The following is a 12668-nucleotide window of genomic DNA, read 5'->3' as shown; positions in this document are numbered from 1 at the left end:
CTGAGCTTTAAGGCTCAAGCATCCGTCATCATTTTTCGGAAATAGAAAAGCAGTTTTTTCGCTGTAAATCTAAACAACGATCAGGAAAATGTATTCACTGTATTCTATTCCTCATGTGGAACACAGTGAATCCATTTTCGTTGCAAAAATGTTTGATTGGAACGAAAAAACTGCTTTCAAATGTTCAATGATGACGATGATTTCAATGACGAATGGTTCAACGTTAAGGATTCCAAAGTTTGTTTGTACCACACCCACATTCCACAAAGTTTTAGTACAAACTGTCTCAACCGCGAGGCGCAGATGTATTGTATCGCATCAACTCCGATCTACGCAACGAATACCTAATTCGCGTCGTCACAAAACCTGTTTCGGAGTTTCTGTTTCTCGAGGGTGTATATATATGGTTGCAAGAGAGAGATTCCAATGTAGAAACGTTGTTGTTTTTACCGGCTGCGTGTAGCGTCGGGACCACAATTATGAACAACTCTGTGGTAGTAGTTTCCTTACTACACTGCCACATGCTCGATATAGGTACGTCAGCAAATACCACACATCTTCGCAGCAGCGTAATTCTCTCTCAGGTGGCTGATCTCATCCGCGCGTCCGTCGTCAGCCAGCCCAGCTCGGTTGTATTTAGTTCAGAGTTTTTCGCTACGCGAGTCGGATCGTCATCTATAGGACCGTTGTCGCAACAGCTCGTCGTCACGGAATTGTGATTCTGTATTTTTTGTGGCATCCAGTTAGCCAATTAGCAGATACTTTGAAGCGACCAGTCATCCGCATTCCACAATCCACGCCGTACAATAGTGTATAATTCCACTTGCTGTTAACTCGAATCAGTATTGTTCAAGAAATATGTCCTGGTACTACACTGTAAGTATCTACTAATCGGTGAGCGTTTTCCATATTTTCCCTCCCAAAATGGAGTGGTGGGTCGATGACGAAATCCGGTCAGTCGATCGATACCTACTTCCGAAAACGAATAACAAATGGAAAACGATTGATGTGAATGGAATAATGATAGCTTAATAAACTAGAACTCAAAAAATAGAAATGCCAAAAGTAAGAAAATGGGCAACAAAATGAGTAATCAACAATTAAGAACTACATTGAAACAAGTAATGAAAACCAATTAAAATAATATGGAAAACATAAAGATGAAATGAGGTCAAAAAGTAAAAAAATAAAAACAAAAATAAAAAGTTACATTTGTTCACCAACAAATAACTGTTCCGACTTCGTGTTTTCAGCCCAAACCAACCGTGGTCCCAGCGGAGGGATTCGATGCGTCGGCCGATGCCAACGCCCTGCGGGCCGCCATGAAGGGCTTCGGAACCGATGAGCAGGCCATCATCGACATTCTGTGCGCCCGCAGCAACGGCCAGCGGATGCAAATTCTGGAAACCTATTCCAGCGAACTGGGACGGGTGAGTACAACTATCAGTACCGTCAAATGGGGTGACTTGCAACGGCGGGGTGACTTGCAACACTTGATGTCTTCTGTCTATGTTTATCAACAAAACGTAAAAATCGGACGTTTACATACCAAAACTCAGTTGAACTATAAAGTGCACATACTATCTGAGTAGTAGCCACGATTTTTACTTTTATGAAAATAGTTCCAACAAAATATTCATAAATTTAACATTAGTTTGAAAGAGTAACAAAAATGTGAACCTCGAATCGTTACCTGCAAAAGAATGAAAACAAAATTTCCCAAAAATAATATTCTATATGCGGATTCTATACATAATGAGCTATATGAATTTCTATTTTACTTTATAAAAATATTACAATATCTTTGTTATATTCATATGTTTTGAAATATTGTACCTAGACGGGGTGACTTGCAACACTCATTTTCTTAACAATTCAAAGTCCAGAAAAACGAAATATTGTTGTTTAACTAATAATTCACCAGCAAAAGTCTGAAGGATCATTATATGAACTGAAAAATACATTAAAACTTATGTTAAATTAACAATTAGTAACTTAGTGTTTTTGACCCCAATATTTCCATATAAAAATTCACAATTCAATTTCCTATGTAAAAACAAATGTAAAAATAAGTATGTCAGCCCAAACGATATCACAATAGTAGCAAGAATACTTATCAAATATGCTTGAAACTAAAAAAAATAAATCTGCGTGTTTGAAAAGGGATTTACATTGGGTGTTGCAAGTCACCCCGCGCGACGTCTTGTATCAAAAACGACCTTATTTGGCTTTTTCAACATGAAAAAATAAATCAATCTATAACTTGTTCACTCTATTTCATAGAGGGGCCGGCTATTAAAACTACTACAAATAGTTTGAATTTTAAAATTGAGTTTAATCCACATTTTTTGTTAGCTGAAGCTGAAAAGTGTTGCAAGTCACCCCGTTTGACGGTACATACTGCAAACCAACAAGCTACAGCGCTACAGCGTCGAAGTTGATGAGAAGCAATACATATGACGTGTGAGGTGTGGTGATTGAAACGATGATGATTATGATGATCCAGCCCCAGCGAGCTAGCGCGGGGTTGCCGTGTGGTGGCCTTGATTTTTTGGATGAGTCATGCATGTGGAGAATGAATCAACAGAACATGTGTGTACACTGTACAACAATCAAAACATTATGCGAGACTGCTTGGTAGCATTGTGTCAGCAGTTTAAACCGTTGGATTTGCATGAGCGTAGGGTATGGCTTATTTTTTTTTTAATTTTGAATATAAGGAAGGACATTGAGATTCCGCAACTAAAAGTGAATTTTATACACAAATGTGAGATCTACACATTACTAAAAGTTATGATTTCAAATCCAGTAGCTTGAGCGCTATATACCCCACTGAATAAAATCATAAATGACGTGAGCCAAATTATACTTCGTTGGAATGTTCGAAAACATCGGCGTGACCTCATGGTTGCATGAAGACTCTCCTAGGGAAAAATGCATCATTCAATCATCACAATCATAACATCAAGGTTTTTTAGACCTTTGGCCTCGCAATGCACTGCCCATAACTGCATAACAGTCACATTCGACAAAAGTAAGCATTGGAGAAAATGGAGCTCAAAGTTGGCAACTTGCGTTAGTATGGAAAAGGATTGAAATTTCAAAAATATCCCAAAAATTCAAAATTAATCCTTTTGCAATGAAATCTCCTACTGCTCTTCTTCTATACTGGGCGACGAGTTGAAAAAATAAATAGACTAAAATATGATTGGCGGTACGCTATGAAGCCAGTGTGTATTCTCAGTGTGACTGTTATGCGGTTACTTTCGTGAATATTTGATAATGAGACAAAATGATTTGGTATTTATTTCACATTTTGTAGAACAAACTTGTCAAGTTTATTTAGGTGGATGAAAGTACTGATAATTTGGAGATGATCCCCGGAAATAATTCAATATTGACAAAAACTGCAAATGTTACAAATATGCAGTTATGGGCAGTGCATTTCTTGGAAATAGGGTATTATGCCTCCGTCACTTTTTGGCTTTTGATTTTTTATTAAATAACGAAGCAATATTTTCAAAGTCGGTTTTTGTACACATGTAGAGTATGGATCAAGGTATCTCCTGATTTTTTTTGTAGTGGAAAATGTTTTTCGTTTTTTGCGGAAACCATTTTTGAATAAAATTTCACAAAAAATGGTTTCTGAAAAAAATGAAAACAATTTCCACCACAAAAAAAATCAGCAGATACCTTGATCCATACTCTACATGTGTACGAAAACCGATTTTGAAAATATTGCTTCGGTATTAAATAAAAAATCAAAAACCAAAAAAATGAGGAAATGCTTCCAGTTTCGCCTTAATTGCAAGTCCGGAAATGCTCACCAAAAAATCTTTGGAAAACTCAATACACATTCTGTGATAACACAAAGAGAGGATCGATGAAGAAAATGTCAGTTAGGCCCAAATGAAAAATCAGTGTCGATATACTATTTTTTATCTGTATTAACGAGATTTTTAGCCCTAGGCTAGTTCATATCATATCGGGGCCCACGCTTTTCTTCCCTTCCGAAGGAAGAACTCACATTTTTGCGAGTTTGTTGGGAGTGGGATTCTATCCCAGATCCTCGGCGTGATAGTCAAATGTTCTAGCCATCACACCAGGTCCGCTCCATATATTAAAAAAGCCAAGCTCACTTTGCAGACTAATTGGGTTAGAAGATAATTCAAAACCTTACGACAATCACATCATCCACTTATGAATAACATGATCGACACATTTTTTTTTTAATTTTTTTTAATTAAGGAAGAACCGGAGGGTTATTGCATACTGCGTTGATGTTGATGTTTTCTCCTGGGACGGGACACAGATATTTTACCTCGTGTTCGGGCTTTAAGGCCTAGGCATTAAAATTTGACATCTTTCCTTGATCTATAAAAAAAACTATACTAAGCTGCATTGCACCAGCACACACTAAATCTACGGTCTTCTTCATGGGACAGATATGCTTCCACCGGCATTATACTTTCCATTGAATTTTGTTAAAGATCGAAGTAATCAAGTACTCCGTACGTTATCCTAGTAACCTGGTTGTGTCAACAAGTGAAAATTTGAATTCATTCTCTGTTCAACCTCCGTCCTGTGAAGACCTAAATATAAGTTGTTCTTAGTTCAACCACTGCGTTAGTTTTTATCTTCAATAGGTTAAGGGCGACACATGTAGAAAACTGGTGCACGGAATCCCGCAGTTCATCGGAGCTGGATTCGAGAACTGTAAGCTTAGAGTCGAAAAACTGCTGAAGTCGGCCGGATTGCTGAACGCGGTCAAGAAAGATGCGCCAACCGTTGCAGCCGAATTAGCGAAGTTTCAAGAGAGATGGACTGGAAGGCAGTGAACCTGATCATTTCCTCCATTTAAGACGATTTGTTGGATTTGTTTAGGGCAGTGATGCTCATCCTGCGGCCCTCCAAGCTTTAAGATGCGGCCGTCGGAGTACTTTGACACGAATCGAAATTTTTGAACGTTTATTTGAAATAACTCGTTAAATTTATTAAGAAATCAAAATTTCAGATCAATTTTAACAGTGTTGAACACAAATTAAATGATAAATAAAAAAAAAAGAACAATCCGTTCTGGTAAGATTCGAAATCGCAACTCCGAAATATTTCGGCATTTCAGCTAAGTCACGAAGCCAGCTTATAGTTATTTATAAGTGGTACGAATCAAATGAAATTTTGTTAAAATGTAATCTTGAATCATTTAAAAATTAGTTACAGTTTTTAAGCGCAGTCAATGCAACGCTGAGCAAATATTTCACATTTCACCTTTCCGAAGAACATAAAAACACAGAGCACGAAGTTTTTGACAAAATTCTCAACAAATCTCAACTTGGTTGCCAATATTGTTTAATTTTCACTGTTTGTTTAAATTTCTATCATAAGACTCACACATTTTTCAAAAGTGTTGAACGAACTTAAAGAAAAAAATCTCAGGCGAGATTCATAAAGCGTCTCCTGTGTCCTTTTGGAGAAACTTTTGGATACATTTTTGTAGAAACTCCAGGAAACATTATTGGAGAAAAAAAATTAAGCAACTCTAAGCGAAATATATGCAGAAAATAAACCTGAAGAATCTCAATGAGAAAGTTGTGGCGATACTGCATGGAAATTATAGGAGCATCTCTGTTCTGGTGCCACAGAAATTTCTTAAGCAACTTTAGAATAAATTCCTCGAGCAACAAAAAAGAGAATTTTCAGGAGTAACTACAAACAAGATTCCAGGACCAACTGCATCACGGCACAAAAGATGCCTAGAACGCCTGAGGAAAATTTGAAGCAACTTTAGAAGAAAATGTTGAAGAAACTTCCGGGCACAATTAAAATCTTATTTTTGAAAAAAATTAATGATGAAATATTTCATCAACTTTAGAAGAGACTTATGGAAAGAATTCACTAAAATCTTCAAAAAACTCCTGAAAATTTTCGGAAAAATCCGAATGCTATTCTAGGAGAAATTCTTGGAAACGATTAATGAGGAATTCTTGAAGTAACTTCAGGGCAGTTCCAAAAGCAAATCTAAGAGGAGTTCTTGGAGGTGTTCCAAGAGAATTCTATAAAAATTAAAAGAATCTTCAAGCAATTTCCAGAAGGTTTTCTCTGGAGCAACTCCACAAGAAATTTCAGGAGAAAATCCAGCAAACCTTTTTGGAGCGTTTCAAAAGAAATTCTTGTATAAGCTGCTTGACAAGTTCTTAAAGTGGCTTAAAGGCAATTCTAGGTGCAACTTCTAAATTGTTTGTTTGAATTTCAATTTGAAGCTCAATAGATTATAAAGTGTGACCCTTACACAAGTTCTGAACAGTTCAGATTTTTAATAAATATGCTTTAGAATTGTTTTTTTTTTGTTGTTTATGTGCATCGATGCTTTATGCGGCCCGCAGGTCGATCTCGAATTGCAAATTTGGCCCGCGGTATCCTCCAGTCTGAACACCACTGGTTTAGAGAGAAGGAAACGGCTAAGGACATCTGGGCGACGTGAAATCGGTCTCGTCGCAAACGCTCATACGCAAGCAGCTCGCGAAGCTCAAGATGGCGGAAGATTCGTCGATGAGAGACCATCTGAAGACGTTCGATGAGCTCATCCGGAAACTCAAGTCAGCGGGAGCAAAACTTGAAGAAGGCGATTTGGTTTCGCAGCTGTTCGTCACTCTCTCGGAATCCTACGATCTGTTGGTGACAGCTTTGGAAAACCAGGACGAAGACAAACTGACGCTGGATGCCGTAAGAGAAAGGCTGTTAGCAGAAGATCGGAAGAAAAGTGACCGAATGACCGATGTGCACAAAGACGATCCATCGTTTGCTGGGAATATTCGGAAGTCGTGGAATGAACAACGAAACAAGTCATGGAAGTTCCTAGGAAAATGTCATTGATGTCACAAGAATGGGCACAAGGCCAAGGACTGCAGAAGCGAATACAGCGAGCGCCAGAAAGGCGGTTGTGTTCATGAACGGGGAGTCCAAGGAGAGCTGTAGCCGGAGAAAAATTACCTTCAAGCTGGACTCCGGTGCTAGCAATCATCTAATGAACCAAAAGGAGTAGGTATTTCGATCGCTTGAAGAAACTGAAGCATCCGGTCAACATTGTTGTGGCGAAGGACGACGAATCGATTACCGCGTGGCACAAAGGACAAATCGTGGGAATCAATAGCCAAGGAGTGAAGTGTTTCATAGACGACGTTCTGTATGTGCCTGATGTAAGAGCGAATCTGCTTTCCGTAAAGAAGAAGACTGAAGCTGGAGTGAACGTGTCTTTCGGGGCATTGGCGGCCGAGATGAAATACGACGGCGATACCATTGGTTTGTGTCCTGTGAGAGGCAATTGCTACGAGATGGATATATATACCAGGAACATGCGGCTGCAAATTTGTACGATCAAGCTCGAGGGTTTGAAGGACCTTCGGAAAAGATGAATCAACCTGCTACCGAAAGACTTGAGCAAGAGGGAGAGATGCCAGATGAGGACAGCGACGGACAAGAAAGGTCCTGTGACGATGGATAAATTTTAGGTAAATTTCGATACTCAAGATATTTCGGACGCGCTCCCTTCGCAACTTGAACATGGTCAATACATCGATATGGTGACCATGAGGCGCAGCGAATGGTACGTACATTCCTCGTAGATCGGCATTCGGAGATACCACGAACCAAGCACATGATAACAGGTGCAAACGGTACTGTTGCGAGACGTTCAGGATCGCAGTTCCGTCCCCGAAATGCGTCAATACCATTCGATATGATTGCTGGGCGACCTGATGAACTATGAATGCTAAGCGACCTGATGACCTGATGACCTCTGGGACGCTTCTGGGACTCCCTGACATACCCTGAAACACTGCTGAAGCTCCCTGGAACGCCTCTAAAACTCCTGAAAACCCCTGGAACGCTCATGAAACCCCCTACAACTTTGCGAAATACCCTGGAACGGCCCTGCAACTCTATGGAACACTCCTTAAACTCTCCAGAACGCCTCTAAAATTCCCTTAGATTACTTGGAACACCCATGGAACGCCCCTGGAATCCTCCGAAACTTTCACACCTCTGAAACTCCCTGGCACGCCCCTGAAACACCCTGTTTTTGAAACTCATGCCCCAGAAACCCTCTGAAAGACCCCTGAAGCAATCTAAATCGCCCCTGAAACCCTTTAAAATTCCTGGTTTAACATAGTATTCATATGACCCTTAACATAAGTTTATAACTAATTTACTAAACATTTAGCTTAGTCGTGTGTGGTTTGATCTGTGTGTCTCGTATATAATGATGGGTATTGAAGTTACAACAACTTCATAAGAGTTTCGTTAAATTCGTAGATAACAAACTAGTACAAATTATGCAGGTAATAAAAAAACAAAAATAAAGAGGATAATCCTGGGGGGTCAAAATTCCTAGAGAAAACATTATGAATATAGGATTTGTTGTACGAATCTAATAATAGTTCTTAGTATTATTCCAAAAGTCTCTTCCAAAAAATAATTGGGTAATCTCGTTTGGGAACTAATAGGCAATAACAGAATACCCAGAAAAAGAAAACATCCTAGATGAACTTCTGGTGGACTATCTGGAAATATTACTCGTGAAAGAATTTTTGAAATAATTTAAAATATGGAAATCTTCTGGAGAAATACGTGTAGTATTTTTGACGATCGTTCTTAAGTTATTTCAATGGAAAACCAGTGGCGAATTTATGGAAGCGTAAATGGCTTCTGCAGAGAGTCAGGTAGGTTTCTTAGGCTGAAGTCGTAAATTCTAGGAAAACTTGAAGAGATCAAAGAAATCTTAAATATTGACTGAAATTGTCTAGCATTCAGTTATTTCATCAGCGATGAATATGTATATGAAATATGAAATTCTAAGAGATTTATTTTCTGGTCACATTTTTAGATATGTTAGGAATTTCTCCAGAAATTCCTGAAAGTATTTTCCTCGAAATTTAGAGACAGATTCCCCAGAATTTCGTGGACCAAGAGATTGACCAGGAATTTATGATATAGCTTAAACAAAAGGGATTTTTCAAACAACTTACTACAGTTTTCTACGAACACTTTTTTTCACCATTTCAACAAAAGAATACATCAAAGAACTTGATGAAAAACGTCAGGAATTTTTCACACAAATCATTAGAAATACTTTAACGAACTACACTAGGCGTGCTTTGATTCTTATTCTTCCAAATGTTTTTCACTACTTATTTTTAAATTGTAAGAATGTTTTAGTCAGAATCATTCATCCAGATTATTGAAATTTTTAATTTGAATTTCTTCTGGCATTACATCAAGAATTTTTTTTTTTTTTTTTTTTTTTTTGGAGCAATTCTTTCAAGAAATCAATCAAAATTTTGATCAGCATCCTATCCGAATCTCTCAAAGACTTTTCACTCATAGGCTGTTGTAAATATTCTCCTAAAGATTGTACCAGGACTTTTTTCAGAAAGAAGTTATATTTTTTGTTTTATAGAACTTTTATAGGACGTTTGATGCTTCCTGAACATGTATATCCTGAAATGCAGAAGGGTCATATGAATCTATAAATATTTTTATTTGTCTCAACCAGTCTTTCAAATTGTGGTGTTAAGTAACATCACTATGATTCACTTTACACGGAGACAAATTTCGTTCGTTTGAAACAAAAATATTCATGTTTATTCGGTAAACTGATAAAATATTTTAAACTAAAATATTAATTTTTAAACAAATTCAATTACATATTGATTTCTACAATACCCATTGAAGAGCCCCCCGTTCCGCCGTCGAGAACATAAACAAAACTCTCAAGTTTCAGCTGCAGTACCAAACAAGATTTCCTCTTGCAAAAAAAAAGTTTCACCAAAAGTTTCAACAAAATCCCATTGATTTCAGGAGCGTTATCTACATGATGTTGGTATTGAAAGTGCCACGCGGGAAGTGGACTTTCCTAGAGAAGAAAATGATTTTGTAAATTTAATTGAAAAACAAATATTTCCGTAGGGCCGATCTGCCACAAAAAAAAACAAAAAATTTTACATTTGTTTCTAACATAACCTGTCAGAAGATGCATGTTTGTTTCAAAAATGGATTTGTATTTCAAATGTGACGTTCGATTTGCTCCAAACAGTTTTATTTTTGTTGCCAGAACAAATTGACAATTTATTTGAGTTGACCTGAAATATTTTTGATTTTACCATGGTTTTTTCTGCGTGTAATTGTCATTACTCGGAGACAAGATATTAATTTTCAAGAAAAAAGCCAGTATACTCAACAGTTTTTGACTGCATATCCCACAGATTCTCGTACTTATGCTTCTGGAGACAGTATACATTTTAGAAGTCGTCCGAGTGTCCATGTTGGAAATTCCCGGTGGCTAGCAACAATTCCCGAGGTTTTCCCGACTTTTTCCCGGTGGTTTCAAATTCCCGAGCTTTTCCCGGTTTTCCCGAAATTCCCGACTGGGTGGCCACCCTGCCACCTGGAATAGGTCTGGAATGCTCCAGCTACCTTCTAGAAGGCACGCTCCCGAAACTCCTTGAATCCTTGCCTGAAACTTCATTAACCGCTTGAAAACCCTTACAACGCTTTTGAAACCTGGAATCCTCGAATCCACAAAAAATCACCTCGCCAAATCCCTAGGACCCCTGTAATCCCTCTGGAATGTCCCTGAAACCTCAAGAAATGCCCCATAAAACAGCGGAACGGAGTAACCTTGATATTTGGGATCAATTCTAAGAATTGTCAGTTTTTCGTGTCATCAGCGGTACACAATTTTCAATCAAAACTTTCAAGGGAAAATGTAGCTATACCGTCTTACCCCGCTGGTTCGACACGTTTTAATACGACACTTTTTAATTCGTATCCCGCTTATTCGAATTAAAAAGTGTCCAAATGTCACAGCGATGTACACTGTAAATTCAAAACAGTTTGATATTGCGCTTATACTCGCACCCGCAGCAGCTCCTCTTGCAGAAGCTAATTCCGGAAGTTCTGAGTTGTTGCTATTCGACATCCAAACCGCCTGTAGACCAACCGGAATGAACTGAGGACGGTAACAATCGTAGAAAGAACGAGCTTTTCATTCGCACCACCACAATATCTGTTGAAATTATGTACCATAACAAATCCGGAAATAAAAACAAAAACAAAAATAGAGTTGCCAAATTTCAATGAGCATGGTCGTATAGGGTGACCAGTTTGTCGAATTAAAAGTTTACCCCGATTATTCGACAACAGTCGGCGTCGTATTAGCGGGGTAATACGGTATGTGTATGTGAGCCATTACATGAAAAAAATAATAGACTCGAAAATAAAAGTGAAGATCTTTCTAAGTTTCATTCAGGAGTTCCTTCTGGAATTCCTCCAGGAGTGCCTCCACAGATTGATATAAGAGTTCTTTCTAATTTCTCCAGAGGTTTCTTCGAGGGACCACCAGAAGTTCCTACTGAAATTTCTCCAGTTTTTTTTGGTGTTCCCCTGAAATTAATTCCTCAAGAAATTTCTTCTCATATTCGCCAAGATGTGCCTTTTTTTGGAATTCCTTCAGCAGTTCCTCCTGAGTATTATTTAAAAGTTTCTTCTGTGATTTTTCAAGGAGTTCTTTCTGAGATTCCTCAAGGAGTTTCTTAGAGTCTTCCTTGGATTGCTCCTGAAGCTCCGTCGAGGATTCCCTCAGGAGTTTATTTACGGATACCTCCTGGAAATCCTTTTGGGATCCCTCCAAGATTTTCCAAGATTGTTGCTTCTGGGATTTATCCAAGGGTTCCTCCTGCTGGAACTTACAACCGTGATTTCTTCCGGTTTTCTTCCAGAAGTTCCTTTCGGAATTCACTCTTTACTTTTTTACCTTTCTTCAAGAGTCTTCTGGGATTTTCCAAGGAGTTTCTTTTGAGATTTGAAAATTCCCAGATTTCCCAGGGGTTCCTTCCGGGATTCCTTCCTGGATTCCTTCTGAGCTTCCTTAATTAGTTCTTTCGTGTGCTTCGTGGCCGTGCAGGTAGCGGCGCCAGCCGTTTAAGCATATTGTAAGCAACAGACTGTGGGTTTGATTCCCACTCCAATCGGAGAAAACTTTTCATCGAATGGACAATTCTTGTGTAAGTTATGTTCAGTCTGTACAGCCTCTGGCTGAAGACGGTGTGTAGTGTCTTTTTTCTGGGATTTCTCAAGAACTTCCTTCTGAGATGTCTCCTAGAGTTCTTTCTGAGATTGATCCAGGAGACCTTTAGTGAATTACGTCAAGAATTTCTTGCGGGATTTTTTCATTACTCTTATCGGGATTCCTCCAGGAACTCGTTTTAGAATTACTTCATGAATTTCTCGCACACGTTTTTTTCTGGGATTACTTCAGGATTTTCTTTCGAGATTACACTATAAGCACCGACGAACCGAACGCGACGTGACAGCTAGAACATATAAATTCAAATTTGTTGTCTCCGACGCCATGATGAAAAATAGCCGAACACTACCGCCTCCTCTATAACGGTTCGCGTTGTTTTGATAGCTTGACTCTAAACCTCCGTGTATTCATATAGGAGAAGGTTCGCGTCTGCGCTAATTTGACAGAAGCGTTCGCTCGCTTCGCTAGTCAACCGTTAAATTTGGGGGGGGGACAGTTTTGAAACACCACTGTCATGTCGGTTCGTCGGTGCTATAAGTTCCTTGTGGTATCCCTTCAGGAATTTCACCCTGGATTTTTTCCAGAT

At 38.6% G+C, this 12668-nt stretch overlaps 1 protein-coding gene across 1 annotated transcript; it reads left to right on the top strand.

Annotated features, from left to right (window-relative positions):
* The first annotated feature begins 568 nt into the window (after positions 1 to 568).
* On the top strand, positions 569 to 2396 carry LOC134285628 (annexin B10-like). The gene is made up of 2 exons (XM_062846779.1): positions 569 to 876; positions 1254 to 2396. The coding sequence occupies exons 1-2, from the start codon at positions 859 to 861 to the stop codon at positions 1590 to 1592; spliced, it is 357 nt and encodes a 118-aa protein (XP_062702763.1). The 5' UTR covers positions 569 to 858; the 3' UTR covers positions 1593 to 2396.
* Positions 2397 to 12668: the final 10272 nt, after the last annotated feature.

The sequence above is a fragment of the Aedes albopictus genome, chromosome 1, assembly GCF_035046485.1.
Source record: "Aedes albopictus strain Foshan chromosome 1, AalbF5, whole genome shotgun sequence".
Lineage (NCBI taxonomy): Eukaryota > Metazoa > Arthropoda > Insecta > Diptera > Culicidae > Aedes > Aedes albopictus.
Note: the sequence above shows the minus strand (reverse complement) of the source record. Positions and strands in the feature narration are given on the sequence as shown.